The sequence below is a fragment of the Dermacentor andersoni genome, chromosome 6, assembly GCF_023375885.2.
Source record: "Dermacentor andersoni chromosome 6, qqDerAnde1_hic_scaffold, whole genome shotgun sequence".
NCBI classification, from domain to species: Eukaryota; Metazoa; Arthropoda; class Arachnida; order Ixodida; family Ixodidae; genus Dermacentor; species Dermacentor andersoni.
The window spans coordinates 167,967,605-167,989,250 of record NC_092819.1 but is presented as its reverse complement, the minus strand read 5'-3'; the positions used below and the strand labels follow the sequence as shown (position 1 = coordinate 167,989,250).

At 46.5% G+C, this 21,646-nt stretch overlaps 1 protein-coding gene across 2 annotated transcripts in view; it reads right to left on the bottom strand.

The window, feature by feature from the left end:
* Positions 1 to 21,646, bottom strand: part of scu (hydroxysteroid 17-beta dehydrogenase 10) — a 35,541-nt gene that overhangs the window by 2,231 nt on the left and 11,664 nt on the right. For both annotated transcript variants that reach the window (XM_050172043.3, XM_055066796.2), the window contains exon 3: positions 20,512 to 20,676. In XM_050172043.3, the coding sequence (XP_050028000.1) occupies positions 20,512 to 20,676 (165 nt within the window). The remainder of the gene's footprint in view (positions 1 to 20,511; positions 20,677 to 21,646) is intronic.

Below are 21,646 nucleotides of genomic sequence, written 5' to 3'. Positions count from 1 at the left end.
TGCAAAACCGAGCCACTTGTGTTCTATTGAGTTACTTGGCATTAAAAGCACACGTTCAGCTTAGCACCCTCATCACACATCGACAATGTGACCGTTCTTGTTTTCTCCACAATTTACCATTCATTTGTCCCAGACTTGCAGTTCAAGAGGCCATCTCATTGTATCTTATGTCATGGCCACCCAAATGCTGTATAACCACTTCACAACCCACGCAGCAGCATTTCAGCACTCCTTTTCACAAAAAGCAAAAGAATGGAATCGGTTACCTGTGAACGTTGCACTTATTTTCAAACCGCTACATTTCAGAAAAGTTTTTGAGTATGCCTGTTACTCAAAGTACACATGACCCACTGATTGCCATTTTATGCCCATCCACTCGGGTAATGCCCTGGGACCCTCGGGATGTTAATAAATAAACAAAATAAATACATATAAACTTTTCCGCCTTAACTACAAAGAGACAGGTGAACACATTTCAACATTGTTTGCTCAAATGACAATACACTTGGCCCAACAATCCATCAGTACTGGATCCCTGCAGAAAAAAAATGGGGGGAAGTTGGTGTTCTATAAAGAGGGTCATGGCATCAATGACATCACCATTATAGGAAAATTTCACACCAGAAAGTTTCTTTCAAAGCTTTCTTTGCCTTTTCCCCCCACTCTGCAGGTGCTGGCTGCAGTATTGCACTATTGGCCAGTCCTGCGTATAGCACAAACTAGTATCAGACATAGTGCGAATTACAGTGAAACAGTGCAGCGGATGATATATGTAAGTGCAGAGACATAAGCTCCAATACAAACATGCCTTCATCGTCATGATGGCATCATCATTTCATTACATTCATTCCCATACCTTTGTCATCGTCATCATGCAGGTGTCAGTGCATCGTCATCATCAAACCTGTGTCATTAACCCACCATAGTGGTGTAGAGGCTTTGTCGTTGCCAAGCCCGAGGGTGCGGGATGGAATCCCAGCCACGGCAGCCACATTCTGATGGAGACGAAATGCAAAAACACTGATGTACTGTGCATTGGGTGCATGTTAATGTCGTGTTGCCAACGGGAAAAGAACCAGCAGCACAAACTCTGAACAGAAGAAGGATGCTTGCATTTATTTCAGACCTTGTTCAGTCCTAATCTGCCGGTCTGGCCGACCCGTTTCACACATGTTCTGCCTTCAGTCTCTGCCACAAGTCGGTGGCACCATGAGCTCAACTAGAACTCGCATGCAGAACATGTCCCTTTCTTGAGGAAGAGCCGGCAACTTGTTCAGAAGCTCAGATGATGGGGTGGCTTCACTGAACGACTGCTGCACCTGGTGCGTCTGGCATCTACAGTGTCATCTGACTTCAGGCCTATCTGCGGTTTAGCTCAGAGGTGGTGTTTCGTGGGGTGCACATTTCCATTCACTGTCTGCACAGTGTACGACTTTGGTTCAGGTGCCAGTTCAAGAATCGTCCCTTGGTGTTGAGTCCCTTGGTCGATGTGGATCATGGCACCTGTGAGCAGTGATGGTCAACTGTGGCGAGCGTTGTAGTTTCTTGTCTCCCTTTCTCGCAGGGTCTTGCTACACCATCTATACACAGGGCAGTGTCTTAATTTAATTTAAAGTTGGCTTCAACAGTTCGGGCATCGTTGGCACATTTGTCTTTATCTTCTGGCCCTTTAAAAGCTCAGCCGGTGGACATCCTTCGGGGCCTTCCACTGCTCCTTGTGCTAAAAGGCCTTGAGCAGTGTCAGTGTACTTCTGAAGGATGTGTTTGGCAATTTGGACTGCCCTGTCTGCCTACCCATTGCTTTGTGCGTAGTGTGGGCTTGAGGTCACATGTTATATGCCCCCGTTACTCAAGAACTGTGTGAATTCAGCAGAACTGAACTGCAGGCGATTATCTGATCGAAGCACGCCTGGAGTGTCATAGCAAGTGAAAAGATGGCCAAGAAATATGGCGACGTGTTTTGTTTGAGTAGCCTCAAGTTCTCCCAGCACAAGTAACCTTGAGTAGTAGTCAATGGCAATCATGTAGTTCTTTCGTTCCTGATAGAATAAATGTGTGCCAACCACTTCCCATGAGCATTCTGGGAGAGCGTCTGGAAAAAGTGCTACATTGGAACTTGATGGTGCTTCTTGTAGGTGGGGCATCTGCATACCAACACCTCAACATCTTGACTGAGCCCAGGCCACAAGGCAGACCCTCGTGCTTGTGCCTGGCATCTGATGATGCCTTGGCGTCCCCTGTAAAGTCGTCATAGCACTTTTTGGCAAAGACATGGGGGAATGATGAGCCTCGATCCCTGGAGCACAAGTCCCTGTATGGTTGAAAGTTCCTCAGCTACACTTGCATATCCACGTGCTCTTTACTTGGGCCACTTTGTCACTGAGTAATGCATGACAAACAGATTGGCGGCAGCAGTATTCTTCTGTAATGCTGCACTGTTTCTTTTGAGCATCTCGGCCGAGGCTGAAAAGTACTTGATAGTCAGGTGTTCATACTCTTTGCCTGTTGATGCAAGGGCTTCAACTGAGGGCTGTAAGGGTTTTCGTGACAGCATGTCAGCAGTGTGCACATGCTTTCCAGGAATGTGGGAGATCATAAAGTCAAACTCAAGTACACACATGAGGAAATGCTATAGTCGTGGTGTCATCTCATCAATGCGTTAAGAATAAAGGTACTAGTGGTTTATGGTCAGTCTCAATGTGAAATTGCAAATCTAGAATGCACATTCTAAAGAGTTTGCGTGTCCATGTCATAGCTACTGCCTCTTTCTCCACCTGAGCACACTTTTATTGCTGTAGGTGACAATGCCCCGGAAGCATATGCCACCAGATGACACTGTCCTTCATCGTCTGCTTGCAATACTACGGCCCCTATGCCGTATGATGACACCTATTCTGATATAATCGGGGGCTTCTGAAGACTGCCGTGGTTGCCAAGCCTGCCTTGAGCTTGTTGGGCTTTGTGCCAACACTCACTGAGAAGCAGCTCCCTCAGTGGTTTTGTCTTTTCAGCCAAGTCCCGGGAGAAACTCAGCCAACTGATTCACCATGCCCAGGAACACTCAGTTTAATCGCGTTCTCGAACAGTGACATCTTCCTGACAGCTTCAGTCTTCTCCAAGTGTGCAATGCAATGATGCTCTCTTTGTCCCAAAGGTGTCCTAGGAACTTCAACTCTCATTTTCCCTAATTCACATTTCCATGGGTTCACAGTCATTTTTGCATCGTTCAGGCGCTAAAGTACAGCTGCCAACTTGACATCATGGTCTGTCTGATCCCATTCAAACACAATGATGTCTTCTTGGGGACAAGCTTGTCCACGCAGTCCTCCAAAACCCGCACCATTTCCCTCTGGAAGAATTTTGTTGCTGTTGCAATGCTGAAGGGTAGACGCAGGAAATGGAACCTCCTAAACGGTGTCACAAAGGTAGTCAAATCTTGTGACTGGCACAAGTGGCACCTGCCAGTATCCAGCTTCATAAACAGTCTTGCGTCAGCCAGCCTGGCCAAGTTCTCTTCAACTGTCAGCGTAACTACTTGCTCGCGAATCACTTGCTGGTTGAGTTGTGTGTAGTTGATGCAGATCCTCATCTTGTCGTTTTGTTTCTGTGCAGTTACTGTTGGTGCACACCACAGTATTGCATGTTCAACTTGTCTAACCACTCAAAGCTTTTTCATCCTTTCAAGCTCCTTTTTGACTGTCAGCAGCAGCAAAACCAGAACCCGTCGAGATACAGCAACTGCATATGGCGTGGCATTTGGCTGCAGCGTCACCTTCTAAATTGCTCTCAACTCACCTACACCACTGAACAGTGTGTGGAACTGGAGTCTCTCCTGAGGAGACATGTTTGGCTTTATGTTCCAGCGTCAACTGCCTAGAACTGTGCAAGGACACCAAGAGATTGTATGGCTGATCGTCCCAGAAGTGCTGTTTGCAGTCCTTGTACTACAAGAATGCGTTGACATGTTAAGCTTCCTTGCCAAATGATTCTCGCATCAAACATTCCCTTCGTCTTGATGGGTTTTCTTCCTGGACCAAAGAGTTTTTTGTCCGCAGGCATCAGCTCACTCATACTGTTCTTTTCATACTGCGAGGCGGGGATGACCATGATATCTGCCCCTATGTCGATTTTGAAATGCACCGAGCATCTTCCACGAGTGCAACAACGTACCTTGTCTCCCGGTTATCAGTGTCTAGGAGTTCGCCTAGGAAGACCTCTTTTGTGTGTGCTACTCTTCCACATGCTTGTAACTGCTCTCGAGCACTGGCTTGTTGTCCTGACAGGTACACTATTGCATGCTGCCCGATTTCTCCGCTGTTCTTGCACTGTTTCCTAGATGCTGGGCATTGCTTTTATTGCGATAGCAATTATATGGACACTCCTGGTGCATTTTTGCCATTGTTATCACCGTTGCTGTGATTTTCCATATCAAGTCCAAGGGCGATAACACTGTCGCCACGCACTGTATGCCATATGTATGAGTGAAAGCATGCGAAGGTGAGCCGATAAGCACTGCTCAAGGGAGGAAAGTGGGGAGGAAGCATGCCGTCTTCTGTTGCACACATGGTGCCGGGGCGAGCGAAGAGAGGAGGGCATTGCACTTCGGCAGAAACTGCATATGGTGCACCGCACGCAGTCATCATCATCATCAGCTTGGTAACGCCCACTGCAGGGCAAAGGCCTCTCCCATACTTCTCCAACTACCCCGGTCATGTACTAATTGTGGCCATGTCGTCCCTGCAAACTTAATCTCATCCGCCCACCTAACTTTCTGCCGCCCCCTGCTACGCTTCCCTTCCCTTGGAATCCAGCCCATAAAACCCTTAATGACCATCGGTTATCTTCCCTCCTCATTAGATGTCCTGCTCATGCCCATTTCTTTTTCTTGATTTCAACTAAGATGTCATTAACTCGTGTTTGTTCCCTCACCCAATCTGCTCTTTTCTTATCCCTTAACGTTACACCCATCATTCTTCTTTCCATAGCTTGTTGCGTCGTCCTCAATTTCCGCAGAACCCTTTTCGTAAGCCTCCAGGTTTCTGCCCCGTCCGTGAGTACTGGTAAGCCACAGCTATTATACACTTTTCTCTTGAGGGATAATGGCAACCTGCTGTTCATGATCTGAGAATGCCTGCCAAACGCACCCCAGCCCGTTCTTATTCTTCTGATTATTTCGGTCTCATGATCCGGATCCACGGTCACTGCCTGTCCTAAGTAGATGTAATCCCTTACTACTTCCAGCGCCTCGCTACCTATCATAAACTGCTGTTCTCTTCCGAGACTGTTAAACATTACTTTAGTCTTCTGCAGATTAATTTTTTAGACCCATCCTTCTGCTTTGCCTTTCCAGGTCAGTGAGCATGCATTGCAATTGGTCCACTGAGTTACTAAGCAAGGCAATATCATCAGTGAATTGCAAGTTACTAAGGTATTCTCCATTAACTCTTATCCCCAATTCTTCCCAATCCAGGTCTCTGAATACCTCCTGTAAACACACTGTGAATGGCATTGGAGAGATATTATCTCCCTGCCTGACGCCCTTCTTTATTGGGATTTTGTTGCTTTCTTTATGGAGGACTATGGTGGCTGTGGAGTTGCTATAGATATCTTTCAGTATTTTTACATACAGCTCGTCTACACCCTGATTCCATAATGCCTCCATGACTGCTGAGGTTTCGACTGAATCAAACACTTTCTCGTAATCAATGAAAGCTATTATAAGTGTTGGTTATATTCCGCACGTTTCTCTATCACCTGATTTTGATAGTGTGAATATGGTCTATTGTTGAGTAGCCTTTCTGGAATTCTGCCTGGTCCTTTGGTTGACAGAAGTCTAAGGTGTTCCTGATTCTATTTGCGATTACCTTAGTAAATACTTTGTAGGCAACGGACAGTAAGCTGATCGGTCTATAATTTTTCAAGTCTTTGGCGTCCCCTTTCTTATGGATTAGGATTATGTTAGCATTCTTCCAAGATTCCAGTACGCTCGAGGTCATGAGGCATTGCGTATACAGGGTGGCCAGTTTTTCTTGAACAATCTGCCCACCATCCTTCAACAAATCTGCTGTTACCTGATCCTCCCCAGCTGCCTTCCCCTTTGCATAGCTTCCAAGGCTTTCTTTACTCCTTCCGGCGTTACTTGTGAGATTTCAAATTGCTCTAGACTATTCTCTCTTCCATTATTGTCCTGGGTGCCACTGGTACTGTATAAATCTCTATAGGACTATCTCATCCATATTAGTAATGATATTGCCAGCTTTGTCTCTTAACGCATACATCTGATTCTTGCCTATTCCTAGTTTCTTCTTCACTGCTTTTAGGAAGAAAGCTTCCTCCGTTCCTGAGAGCATGTTCAATTCTATCCATATTATACTTCCTTATGTCAGCTGTCTTACGCTTGTTGATTAACTTGGAAAGTTCTGCCAGTTCTATTCTAGCTGTAGGGTTAGAGGCTTTCATACATTGGCATTTCTTGATCAGATCTTTCGTCTCCTGCGATAGCTTACTGGTATCCTGTCTAACGGAGTTACCATCGACTTCTATTGCACCCTCCTTAATGATGCCCATAAGATTGTCGTTCATTGCTTCAGCAGTAAGGCCCTCTTCCTGAGTTAAAGCCAAATACCTGTTCTGTAGCTTGATCCGGAATTCCTCTATTTTCCCTCTTACCGCTAACTCATTGATCAGCTTCTTATGTACCAGTTTCTTCCGTTCCCTCCTCAAGTCTAGGCTAATTCGAGTTCTTACCATCCTATGGTCACTGCAGCGCACCTTGCCCAGCACGTCCACATCTTGTATGATGCCAGAGTTAGTGCAGAGTATAAAGTCTATTTCATTTCTAGTCTCGCCATTCAGGCTCCTCCACGTCCACTTTCGGCTGTCCCGCTTGCGGAAGAAGGTATTCATTATCCGCATATTATTCTGTTCTGCAAACTCTACTAATAACTCTCCCCTGCTATTCCTAGAGCCTATGCCATATTTCCCCACTGACTTGTCTCCAGCCTGCTTCTTGCCTACCCTGGCATTGAAGTCGCCCATCAATATTGACATGTGTACTTATCTTTATCGGGCGACCACCTTTCGCCGCTTAACAAATGTAATCGCACAGCGCGGGACGCGTCTGCATGTATCCGAAGTTTCTGGAAAGTTATTGATGTTTCTACCCGGCTGTCTGTTGTCGCCGAACCTTGTGTTATCTGATTTCATCGCGTGACGCGAATGGTGTAGAACTTTGTGGAAGGCACGCGGGTCCCAACGATTAACTTGGAACATTCGATGACTATTGTATAAAAGCCGATGCACTTGACCCGCTGATCAGATTTTCGACGATCGCCGACCGTGTTCGCCGCTATCGTTGTGCTATAAGTGTAGCCTCTTTTTGTGGGCACAGGTTTGCCCAATAAAAGTTAGTTTTGTCTTTCACAGTATTTGCTACTGTGTTCTTCAATGTCACCACCACATGACAATATAGTGTATTTTGTTTTCACTTTACCCATCGTCGATTCCATGTCTTCACAGAAGCTTTCGACTTCTTGGTCATCATGACTGGATGTAGGGGCGTATACCTGTGCGACCTTCAATTTGTACCTCTTATTAAGTTTCACAAGAAGACCTGCCACCCTCTCGTTAATGCTATAGAATTCCTGTATGTTACCAGCTATATCCTTATTGATCAGGAACCCGACTCCTAGTTCTCATCTCTCTGCTAAGCACCGGTAGCACAGAACGTGCCCGCTTTTTAGCACTGTATATGCTTCTTTTGGCCTCCTAACCTCACTGAGCCCTATTATATCCCATTTACTGCCCTCTGATTCCTCCAGTAGCACTGCTAAACTCGCCTCACTAGATAACGTTCTAGCGTTAAACATTGCCAGGTTCAGTTTCCAATGGCGGCCTGTTCGGACCCAGGTATTCTTGACACCCTCTGTTGCGTCACAGGTCTGACCGCCGCCATGGTCAGTTGCTTCGCAGCCGCTGGGGACTGAGGGCCAGGGTTTGATTGTTGTATTCATATAGGAGGTCGTGGCCAAGTACTGCACCAAGGTGGCCAATCCTGCTCTGGTGAGGGAGTGCGTTACCGTTTCTGGTCACCGGGGTCAGGCCACACTCCAGGCCTGTTTAGGCAATTTTATCAACATGCAGATTTTTTTTTTAGTCCAGTGGAAAATTACGTGACACCGGGATTCGAACCATGGTCGTCTTGCACGTGAGGCGGATACTCTGCCTCTACGCCACCGCTGCACCTCTTGCACCGCACGCAGGCTTTATCTTGAAAGCGATCTGCTTTAGAGAGAGTGGGGGAGGGGCTTGTAGCTTTGCATGTGCTGTGTTCTCGCCCCTCAGGCAGCCAGAAGTGGAAAATCAAAGGGGCCTATTATGTCGGTGTCATGCTGTTGTTGTCATGCTGTCATTATTGCATCGTTGTTGTGTAGTGGATGCCATTACAGTGAAATCTCGACATAACGAACTTCAGGGGGCTGCGGTAAATTATTCTTTATTCTGAAAAATCATTATAGTGAAAGCCCCAAAATTAACCATTCCGCCCATCAACCCATCAGTTCATAACTTGTCACCATATTGCCACATGTAGGTAGTGGGTCGAGAGCAAGAGTGGGTCGAGCCCAAGAAGAACAAAGAAGACTGGACTTCTCTTCCCTGCTCGCGAGCCAACCCCGATGGATGCATTTTCCAGGAGCCAGCTGCTCTACGGTTTATAAAACCCCCAAGAAGACTTCTGAATGCTCGTGACAAACTGGTGGAGGTGCTGGATAGCCCTCACAGATGTTGCAAACTCCTCCAAGGATCTGCACTATGAATCCAGTGCCAGTCAACACTCACGTGCATCGGGCCAGCCACAGGATCAAAGGACTAGCCTCAGAAGTCGTCAACGCTGTGGTTCCCCACCAGTTCAACTGGTATGACCAGCGCTTCCGCTCAACCTGCCCCAACCGGTACGGAGAGGACGATGTTGAATTGGTGTACACTTGAGAGCCCACAGGTCCCGATGACGTTCCATGGTGCAGTGTTTGAAGACGTCAAAGACTACATGGTCGACTTTGAGCACATGGCCACCTTGAACCATTGGGACGACGCGGCAAAACTGAGACATGTCTACTTCTACCTAGAGGACGGCGCGTGTACATGGTTTTGGAACCGTGAGGAGCAACTGACGTCGTGGCACGAATTTTGTCGTTGGCTCCTGGAGACCTACACCAGTGCTGATCACCACGAACAAGCAGAACAAGCTGTGACCACATACATCAAAGACATGACCCGCCTCTTCAGACGAGCTGACCCAGGAATGACGAAGGAGAAGAAGTTACGTCATCTGATGCGCGGGGTCAAGGAGCAGCTATTTGCTGGTCTTAAGCAGAGCCCTCCAAGGACGGTTGTGGAGTTCTTGTCTGAGGCTGTGACCATGGACAAGATGCTTCTGCATCAGTCCAACCTGTATGAGCAGCAAGTGAACAGCATGTCTGCTGCTGACATTTTCACAACCATCGGAAGTGAGAGTGACTGTCTGCGAGAGCTCATCCGCTCTGTAGTGCGTGAAGAGTTGCAAAATGCCGGCGTCACACCAACACCGCACCCTACGGTAAGCTCCCTTACAAGCATCATCAAGGACGAGCTGCACCAGGCCCTCTGTGATACTTTGTCCTCTGACAATGCTGCGGCTGGGCCTACTGAATACCGCCGAGCGACCTGCGTGTAAGCCTTAAGGCACTCTGCTTCCTCTCCGCTGCTGTTCATTCGTGCTCCTCCTACAGTGTCACTTCAGTCAGCGCAGCCGATATCGTACTGCGAAGCTGGATACACGCTGCCGCCCTTTGCTCATGCCGCTCCAGTTGCCCATCATCCGGAGCAACTGGTCCACTACATCAAATGACACGCAGTGGCGCACAGTCGATCGCCGACCTCTGTGCTTCCACTGTGGTGAAGCTGACCACCTGTACCACCAGTGCCCATACCGGCGCCCTGGGCTTTGCGGCTTTTCCACATACTCACCGCCACTTCGAAACAGCCAGCGACCACTGGACATTGAGCACTACCTCTCACAGGAGCGCTTCCCACTGCCTGCCGGGCGGCAGTCGCGGTCACCGTCTCCAAGATGATTTTCACCTCCGCCCCAGCGGTATTCTACCGCGCAGTCACCCAGTCCCCGCCGAGAAAACTAACTGAAGCGATCTTTGGAGGTGAGGTCACTGACGATCGAAGCGCTGAAGACCCCCGATCGACGCAGACACGGATAGGTCCTGATTTGATACCACCTGCAGCTGAACAGGACAACTGGCTTTCTCTCTATATAGCAGTGACTATTGACGGTTACGCCGTTAGTGCTTTAGTGGACACTGGCGCAGACTACTCTATATTAAGCAGGAAAATGGCAACACAGCCAAAGAAAGTAATTATGCCCTGGTATAACTCACAAATTCGGATGGCTGGCGGCCACGTCGTTACCCCACTGGGCGCCTGCACAACTAGAGTTGAAATTCAAGGATCTACATTCGTAGTGTGTTGCCTTGTCTTACACGAATTCTCCCTCGACATTATTCTTGGCGTTGACTTCCTGTAGGAGTATGGCGCTATTATTAATCTTCAAGGGTGTCGTATCACAATCTCAGCCGACCGAGCAATCGACACGCAGGACGATCAACGGCGTGCCGACATACTACTTCCGTGTTTCTGGAGACAGTGTAATGCTTCCTCCACATGCCAGTGTCCTCGTCGACGTCATATGCTGTGGCTTACGCGATGGCGAAGTGGAGGCCCAAACTAATTTGGAACACCTCCTGAAGTAAGGTGTTTGTGTGGCTATAAGTGTTATACAGCTTCGTGATGGCCAATCACAATTGCTTGTAACCAACTTTAGCAACGAGCATCAACACCTTTTCCATGGCACTTTGATAGCGTTTGCCAATGAAGTAACAAATGTTAACAACTGTTTCATGTCGGAAGTAGTGGAGACAGCAGACACATCTCTGGGTCATATCGACATCAATTCTGAACTGTCCACCGATAGCCAGACAGTACTGCGCAAGCTCTTGCATGAATTCCGGACCTGCTTCGTGAGTTCTTCAATGGTACGCCAGACTCCCATCACTAGATACAGAATCATCACGTTCGAGGACGCACACCCGATACAGCAGCAGCCTTACTGCGTGTCAGCAAAAGAACACAAGTCTGGGAGATGCTTGACTATGGCGTTGAATCATCCAACATCTAGTGGTCGTCTCCGGTCGTTCTTGTCAAAAAGAAAGACGTAATGCTCCGCTTCTGTGTCGACTACCGGAAGCTTAATAATGTGACTAAAAAGGACGTGTACCCACTGCCGCATATCAGCGACTCACTAGATAGGCTACGATGTGCCCACTATTTTTCTTCTCTCTGTTTAAAAATTGGCTACTGGCAAATCGAGGTAGATGAATGAGACTGCGAGAAAACAGCCCTTGTGACTCCAAATGTTCTCTACAAATTTCGAGTCCTCCCTTTCAGCTTGTATTCAGCCTCAGCTACTTTCCAGCGAATGATGGACACTGTCCTCACTGGACTGAAGTGGCAGACTTGTCTTGTGTAACTTGATGATGTGGTCATATTTTCTGAAACGTTCAAGCAGCATCTTCACCGCCCATGGAGTATGCTAGAAGCCATCCAATCGGCAGACCTCCCACTTAAGCCGGAAAAATGCCACTTCAGTTATGAAGAGCTCAAGTTCCTTGGGCACGTAGTAAGCGCCAAAGGGGTCCGACACGATCCAGACAAGCTTGCTCCTGTGGCTGCGTTTCCAGCTCCTGCTGATAAGAAGGCCATCTGGTGCTTCCTGGGTTTGTGCGCTTACTACTGCCAGTTTATTAAGGGCTTTTTGAAGATAGTGGAGCCTCCGACTTGCCTTGCAAGGGACAACACGCCAGTTGTCTGGCATGATGAGCAACAGGCAGCACCCGTTCTTGCACATTTTGACAATGATGCTGATACAGAGGTGCATACTGATGCCAGTAGCATTGGCCTTAGTGCAGTGCTCATCCAGCGTCAAGATGGAGTGGAAGGAGTTTTAGCCTATGCCAGCTGTTCACAGTCCCACACCTAGGTTAATTGTTCGACTACAAAGAAAGAGTACCTCGCAGTCGTGTGGGCGATTATCAAGCTTCACTCCTACCTCTATGGTCATCCCTTCAAAGTAGTGACAGACCACCATGCCCTCTGTGGGTTGGCAAGCATGCACAACCCTTCAGGACGAATGGCACGATGGAGCTTGCGGCTACAGAAATTTGACGCCGCTATCATTTATAAGTCGCTGATACACTGTCTCGCACACCCATTGATCCTGTCAGTCAGGAAACAGAGGACGATGACGGTTTCCTGGGCACCATTAGTTCATCGGACTTGATCAGACGGCAGCGTGACGACGCTGAGATTCGACCGATCATCGATCATTTATAGGCCCATTGCACAGCCATACCACGCCATCTGTCCACGAGACAATGTGCTGTATAAGAAGAATGCCCGTTCAAACAGCCGTGCTTGCCTTCTGGTGGTTCCAAGAGACATGCGAGACAACGTCCTCTTCGCTTGCCATGACCTACCCACGTCTGGCCATTTAGGCTTCTCACAAACACTCGCTAGAGTAAGCGAGATGTACCATTGGCCTGGGCTTTCGGCAAACGTTAAACAGTACGTTAAAGGCTGTCGTGAATGCCAGCGCCGAAAGACACCGTCCGTTAAGTCGCCTGGCTTCCTTCAGCCAATCAAAGCATCTCACACGCCTTTCGACCAAGCCGGCATGGACATTTTCGGACCATTTTCTCTTTCTGCCGATGGCAACAAATGCGTGATCATCATGACTATTTATTTAACACGCTATGCTGAGACGCAGGCGATCCCTTGAGCCATGGCTTCAGAGGTAACGCAATTCTTCATGCACCACATCGTACTGCATCACGGTGCTCCCTCCACTGTCATAACAGACAGAGGGACAGCATTCACAGCCCAGCTTATGGATGAAGTTTTTGAATTAAGCAACACCAGGCATCGAACGGCTGCGTATCATCCACAGACCAACGGACTTACCAAGCAACTGAATAAGATCATCACAGACGTGATCTCCATGTACACTGACGTTCAGCACAAAACATGGGATCAGATCTTCCCTTATGTGACTTTCTTGTATAACAGCGCCGTGTAAGAGATGGCGCGATTCACACCATTTCGCCTCCTCTACGGTCGCAAAATCCAGACGACGTTGGATGCTATACTGCCATGTCAAGGCGCCGGCAACTTGACAACTGACGCCGATGAAGCTCAATAGCTCGTGCAGCTGCACATCAGCCAGCGGCAGCAGACGGATGCATGAAGCTACAACATCCGCCACAGGGACGTGTCCTACAACCCCGGAGACAAAGTTTGGGTGTGGACCCCTGTTCACCACCGTGGCCTCTCTGAAAAGTTGGTGAGCCGATATTTTGGTTCGTACAAAGTACTACGCCGCGTCAGCGATGTTAACTACGAAGTGGTCCCAGACGCAACATCGCAGACACGGACCCGGACACAAAGACAACCGAGCTCGGACATAGTTCATGTTGTGCGCATGGAGCCGTACGCTGCGTATTCATAATTTTTTTTTCTTTCATTCACCCTTCTTTGTTTCTGCTCTTCATTTATCTTCATCAGCTTGCCTCTCTGTTCATTGACTGTGCCAGTGGCACGTTCCTTTTTCTTTTTTGTACTTGTGCTTTGTATGCATTGAGTTACTTTTATTTGTTTGTTTGTTTGTTTTTATTGCTTACGCCAATTTTGCAGCATCGAGACTATGCTTTTGTTCGGAAGAGGGGATAATGCCACATGTAGGTAGTTGGTCGAGGGCAAGGTTGAGTCGAGCCCAAAAAGAACAAAAAACACCGCGCTTGTCTTCCCTGCTCGCGAGCCAACCCCGATGGATGCGTTTTCCAGGAGCCAGCTGCTCTGCGGTTTAGTAAACCCCCAAGAGGACTTGTGAAGGCTTGCAACAACACCAGCTATCCACGAAAACGTCACTGTTGGCACATGCTGTTGCTATTTTCTGCAGATCCCACTGCCACGCACCACCAAAGCATCGTATGATAAGACTGACACACGCAGAACTGACGCTGGTGCCAAGAAAGCTACCGACGAAAATGTAGCTCGATGTCACTTTCAAAGCACAATGTTTCTTGCCTTTTGTTTGTTTTTCACATTTCTTGTCATGGACACTGAAACTGTCTCGCTCGAGGCAGACACCTGAACTAGTATGTCAAAGTGCAAGAGTGCACAAACGACACCATCTGGAAAATGCAAAGTGCGACCATGTGGCATCCCCGCGAGTACAGAGATTACATTTCATACTGCGTGTAGCTAGTACGGCCTCAAAGAGAGAGAGAGAGAGAGAGAGAGAGAGAGAGAGATATTCTCGGTTGGGGGGTGAAAGGTGGGGCTAAGTGCAGCGCGGTAACTGTCTCTCAATAGAGGACACCTCAACTGCACTGCACAAGTAAGAGGCGATTGGAGGATTGGTGGAAGAAAAGTAGGGAAACAACAAAAGACGGAGATGTACAAAAGCACAGTTTGCAATAGGGGATCAGAAAATTTGGGCGTGGTAGTTCACAGTGTTTCTTTTTCTTTCTTTTTTTATTGTGTAACCTAGGTAGAACATTAGGCAGTATAATAGCAAGAGCTTGGTGGCGCAACCCACCGCCCCGTTCCAAAGGGGACGTTCATAACTTCCATCCATCCTAGGCGCGTCGAGGGTTAAGCTCAAAGACGGTTGGCAACACCGGCATCATCGGCGAACGTTAGCAGAGCATGGAACAACACCCTGTGAGGAAAGTTGCAGCCTGAAGGGTGCAGAATCTGCTGAGTAAGGGAGGTTATACTGATGAAAGAAGCGCGAAAGAAAGAGGCATGCACAGAAAGAAGGATGAAAGAAGGAAGATATGCATCTCTTTTTCTCGGTGGAGCATATGCTCGCAAAACCTAATGCGATGTCACCTCCGCTCGCCCGCATTCTTTTTTTTCTCGGGCGCCGTCTCAGGTTTTTCGAAACCATTGCCAGCGATGTCTGCTCTCTGCGCCTTGTCGTCTGCTAGCCTACTGTTTTCGGCTGCCATGACGGATACATAGAAATATAAGAAACCCCAAATTTCGGAATATTAGTTCGTAGTACTGAGGCATTGTTATCATCGCAGGGAAACTGAATAATGATCATTATTCTGAAATGTTCGGTGTTATGAAGTTCGTAGCATTGAAATATTTTTACGTTGCAACTTAAGAAGTCAGCAGGGGATTTGTGAAAAATTCGTTAATGTGGTGTTTGTAGTAACGAGGTCTCACTGTACGGTCTTTCGATTGTCATCATTCCTTCGTCACCATCCGCATGTTGCAATGCCACAAGTTAACGTTGGGCGAGGTGTTCCCTGTGGAAATGTGTCCCTTTTGGTTGTGTGCTCTATACTTGGAAATGGTTGCTGAAGAACAGTAGCATTCCTCACTAACCCAATGAAAGCTTTGCCTAGATTTCCACAGCATGTGGGATCAGCATATTGTCATGGTGCAGAATGTAGTGAAGCACAGCCAATCCATGGGACACAGCAGCAGTAGCATTGTGAAAGGATGTTCCGGTGGACCCCTCTTCAAAGCATACTGTATCATTTAGCTCTGCTGATGAGTCAGGACAGCACCACGATAGTCACTAGTGATGGTCTGCTCCTTCTGCAGGAAAGGTATAGCTTTAGAATAGCTGAATTACCACATTAGCTACAGTTTGTTCCTGGACATCCCATGTATCTTTCAGCACCCGTGTAGGACATGTCTAGCAGATACCTAGTACATGTCACATTCTCTGCTCAATGCTGCCGTATGCACATGTGTCGGTTCCGCTGAAAACCAAGAAAAGAGAGAGATAATTTAATTGAAAGAAGGCAGAGAGGTCGGCCTGAGCTAACGTGCTCTAGTCTGCTACTCTGCACAGGGGAAGGGGGAACGAGGACATAAAGGTGCGATGAGGGATGTGCAACGGTGAAAGCAAGTTCAACACTCTGATGATAAACATTCACAAATATCATCCATGAAGCCACTATCAGGTTCCGTATCAAGTCTGTAGTCACCAATTCAAGTGAACTTAAAGATGAAGGCATTAGGACAAAGCTGGTGTGAGGGCCTCCCCTGCGTGATCAGCACAAGCGCCAAACAAAAGCTTTATAGCATATGAATGAATAAGTAAAGCCTTTATTTTAAGGAAGGGGACGGCTCTAGGCCACTGATGGGGATTAGGAGGGAAGGGAATGTGGGTTCCCAGACTGTTGGCTGAAGCACATCTTCATCTCAGTCTTGGATCTTCCACTTTATGCAGTTTTTTTTTAATATGGTTATGGCCAACGCTGCATACACGCCCCACATACTTGAGAAAGGGCACCAACCCAGACAAGCTACGATTGCGAAGACTTATACCCGATGCACACATTGCCAGGAGTCATGCAGAGCAGACTTGCAACACCTCATTTGGAGCTGTGCAGCTTTTTCACAAGGGATATCCAACATTCAGCATTTACTACATGGAGACATTAGAACATTATAGCATATAAAGAGCTGCGATAAGCAGCTCCAGCATGGCGAGCACTTGCAGGGCACCTTTAGCGGCCGGATTCTCGAGAATCGCGTGCATTGACTCTGCCAGGTGCTTCAGCATTTTCTGTACACTCTCCTTCTCATTGTGTTCATCTCCTTGCTTGCCCGTAGTGTCACCGGTTTCATAGGCCCTATAATTCTTGGCTTCATGGCGCAGAGGACCACTAGGGCCCACTGGCATGGCCATCGGCCTAGAGGGCAGCAAAGGCCATTCCATGTCTGTATCAGCCGGCGGAGGTGAATGTTTGCCGTGTGCTGTCATCGACCTTGAATTATCAGTAGGTGCCGTTAGCGTCCTCGATGCATGCACAAGCACAGGTGGTCGTGGTGCCTGTGCCATGCTATGTAGTTTTCCTGAAATGGTTTTGTGATGCTTCTGTCGCGAGCGTTGGTCACTTTGGCAAACAGATTAAGCAGCCTCTTTACGTGAAGATTGGTCTCTTGCCATTTTTCAAAGAATATGAACCTCTTGTTTCATTTTCAGGCATTCCTTCGAACTTGCTTCGTGAGAGCCAGTACAGTTGGGACATTTAAATGAGGACGCCTCACAGTCGGTGGTATCATGCTCTCCGCTGCAACGCGAGCAGGTGGCCTTGCTTCTAGTACAAGCAGTGCTCACGTGTCCTATCTTGAGACATTTCCGGCACTGAATAGGCCTCGGAACAAATGGTCGTACTCGGTGTATCACGTAGCCCACTTTGACAGAAACCAAGAAAACAAACGTTAACATACTAGAGAGATCCTTCACCTTTCTCGCCACCTTGCTAGACTTAAGTGACAAAGACACACTGGTGACACTCTTGCAACCACACTGTTTCAGAATATTAAGGACGAACTTCAACTAAAAGCTAAAGCAGCCAGAGATTTCTTCTACACCATCACTTTACCTAGTTTGCTAAAATCAAATCCTAAAACATTTTGGGATGTGATCTCGACTGGTAAAGCAACATCTCAATCCTTCATAATAAAAGATGTTTCCAATAATGATCCTCATGTTAATGCAATTGCTTTCAATTCGTATTTTCAGTCAGTCTTATCTGCAGACACCTTCAAAATACCTCCTTTTAGTTCAGAATCACAGCTTGCTATTAATAACCTAAGTATCTATGTCAGGTGTCTTAGACTTTGTTTTAAACTTACATTCTAAAAAGGGCTGCGGTTCTGATAACATTAATTTATAATTCCTTTCTCATACGGTATGCTTTCTGGTCCAACAGGTTTCTTACCGTGATATTTAATAAATCCTTCCAAACAAGTACCGTTCCATCAGCGTGGAAAGTTGCAAAAGTTATTCCTTTGCATAAGTCTGGGAGTAAAGAAGAACTATCCAACTACAGACCGATTTCCTTAGCCTCTAGTTGCAGTAAACTTTTAGAACATGTCGTCTACAAACATATTATTGAGTTTATTGAAACAAACAATATTTTAAGTCTTCCAGCACGGATTTCACAGTGGCCTCAGCACCATTACGCAAACATCTGAATTTGCTCATGACATCTGCCGCGCACATGACCTAGGCTTTCAAATCAATGCCATATTCGTAGACTTTTCCAAAGCCTTTGATACAGCTGTACATTCCAAGCCTTTGCATAAACTAAAGAGTATTTTAAATAACACTAGCCCAGTTACCTGGATCTCTAGTTTTCTCTCAGATAGGTCGCAATATGTTTGTTTCAATTCCGCAATATCGCCTATGATGGCCGTTACCTCTGGTGTTCCGCAAGGTTCGGTTTTAGGCCCACTTCTCTTCCTCCTGTACGTAAATGACCTACCTAACAACATGCTATCAACTAAAATCTGTTTTTACGGTGATTACTACATTATCTATCACATAATTACCAGTCATGAAGATCATGTCATTCTGAATAAATCATTTTTCAACTTTTGTACTTGGTGTAATGAGTGGCAGATGAACATAAATTTTTGCAAAACTGTCTCTATGTCCTTCTCGACACGTGCTACACAACTGTGCCTTCCTTGTTGTTTCAATGGTACTATTCCTCTGGAAAACGTTTCTCATTATAAGTACCTTGGCATTCTATTCACACACAATTTATTCTGGTCCAAAAATATTGAAGCAACCTGCTCCAAAGCTCTAGCACGTCTAGGTTACCTAAAGCGCTCTATGCGCTCAACCCCTAAAGAAACAAAATTGCTCACTTATAAAATCCTAGTGTGACCCATCTTGGATTACGGGTGTGCCATTTGGAATCCATATCTGAAATCCAACATTAAGAAACTCGAATCTATCCCGCCCCCCAAAAAAAGCTATTCAATTTATATACCGGCGTTACTACAAGGACTTATCCCCCTCTTCTAAGTTTCCCTCCTTGAGCATCTCTTCGCTATTAGATCGGCATCATGTAGAAAGCGTTAAACTGTTTTACACCACTGTTAACTCTGAACATTGCTCATCTTTGGAATACATCAAGTTTGCTAAAGCGTCTAACACACGGAATTTTCACCCTCTAAATATAACACCTCCACGCTCGGACTGATAAATTACAATATAGCCTTTTCCCTGATCCAGTGAAATGTGGAACCAGCTTCCCCCTAACATACAAAAATTGACATTTAATAATTTTGTTAAGGCAATCACTGGTTGATGCCCATGATTCCTAGGACCATGTATTATATATTTAAATTTTTTTTACTATCACTATTATTATTTTTTTCTCTTCAACATATTTCTTGCACTAGTGTTTTGCTGTGTATGTGGCACCTTTGATATTGATTTTTGTACCCCACTCCTGCGATAACCCTCTTAGGGTTGGAGTATGTATAAATAAAATAAAACTGTGGTTTTCCACGTCAGCCCCAAGATGTTGAGTCAACCTTGCAAACAGCTGATGTTTTCTTGTGTTCTCACATCATGGGTCACATTCAGTGCACTTTGGTCCTTTCCCACACCACGTCCACATAGATCCTAGCTAGGTATTCTCAGCCCCTTCCATGACAAGAATTTAGCTGCTGCACATGCGTTTAAGTTCTTTATTTTGATGAGATTGATAGCTGCGTGAGTTGATGTGAATACATTGATAAAGACTGCACAACAAAACGGGACACGACGTAAGAAAGGGTGGGCAGAAATATTTTGGTTGCATGCACCAGCACTTGCTGGTGGCCACTACTGCCAGCATGAAAAAGCTTTTGTGGCACAAGTTCTGAAGCATGCCTCCACTGGAAAAGTGAGTTTGTCATCGGTGCACAAATGCTTTCTCTGTTAGGCTGAGAACTTGTGGGACAGCCCTTGTGTATTCTTCGTGTGCTTAAGTGCTTCTGTGGAGACAATGTGTCGTTGACAGGTTAACAACGTAAGAGCCGTCTTGTGATTGCCAGAGGCTGGCAAACATTCAGAATAGAATTGCTCAGCATCAAGACATGTTTGGTGATTATTTTTGTCAGTAAACGGTATGGAACATGCACTACACAGAGCACAATCATGGTATGCACAGTGCAAGTTCTGTCCCATTTTGAAATTGTTATTGGGGTTTGTGCAGAACAGAGTGTTTGGTCCCATACAATTTGACTGGTATTTGCTTACTACAGAGAATTTGTTTAGTGTTAAAAGGACAAACACATAAAGGTACAAATGAATGCAATCACTACTATCTACTGTTTATGCACGCCCAGAGATGCAAAATATAATATATGTTTGCATCACAGCAAAGCACTCAAGAAATATTATTCAGCTGCGTTGCACCAAAATACAGATTGCACTTACATGAGGTGCCATTCCTTCTGGTCAATTTGCACAAGCTGTTCATTTAAAGTATTCATTCTTTCATTCTTATTCATTTTCCCTTCAAGTATTGTTTCTTTGTATTTTATTACTGGCACATTCTCGTGCCTATAATAGCAGCACTTTGCAAAGCTCACCATAACCACTTTGGTGAAGTCTTCCAGGGCATGAGGCAAGTCCTTGTTGAAGTTGTATGTTTTAAAGGCTACACCGATACCCGCACAGCTCACGGCGACATCCAGGCGCTTGAACTTTTCCTTAATGGTGGCCAATGCTTTTCGAACATCATCCTCAGATGTGACCTGGCAAAGGGAGAATGTCACTCAGTGAAAGTTGTTTGACTGGTCTTGCTTTGAAACTTGAAGAAACAAGTAGTATAAACGAGGAACGCTGAGGCTCTGTGCTGCCATGGCTGCAACATCAGCTGCCACTTGAGACATGTTAACTGGCAGTCGGCTGCAACCATCAGTAGACACCCCTGGAATATTATATGTAGATGCAGGGTAGCTTGTATAATTGGAATTTCGAAATCCAGTGTTGTGTCGCACGCGTGAGCTATGCTCTGGCCAAGGCAATTACTCCCATTACCAAAGGAGAGCATTTGGCAATATTTCGGGGTTTTACACACATTTCGCCCTTTACTGTACAGCCAGCCATTTGATGCTGTCACGCACGGCAGCCACATTTCGATGGGGGCGAAATGCGAAAACACCCGTCACATTTTTTTTTTTTTTTTAATGCCGTCACGGACTACACTGCAGGCTGGCTTATATGAAGGATCGGTTGCACCACCATCAGGCACCTGAACAATTTCATGTTCGCATTGCCCACTGCTCTGGGCTCAAGCATGCTGACGAGGGTTTCCCACTTAATCATCCTGTCCAACATTGCCCCCTTTCCTCTAATAATGATCATTATCAGCCTATTTATGTCCACTGCAGAACAAAGGCCTCCCCCTGCGATCTCCAATTACCCCTGCCTGGCGCCAACCGATTCCAACTTGCACCTGCATATTTCCCACTTTCATCACCCCACCTAGCTTCCTGCAGTCCTCGAGTGTACTTCCCTCCTCTTGGCACCCATTCTGTAACTCTAATGATCCACCGGTTATCCATCCTATGCATTACATAGCCTGCCCAGCTCCATCTTTTCCCCTTAATGTCAATTAGAATATCAGCTCTAGTTCCTCTAATCATAACAGCACAACTGCCCTTGCATTTCCTCACTGATGTGGTCAACTTACCTTGGACACTTTGCCATCACATTTGTCAT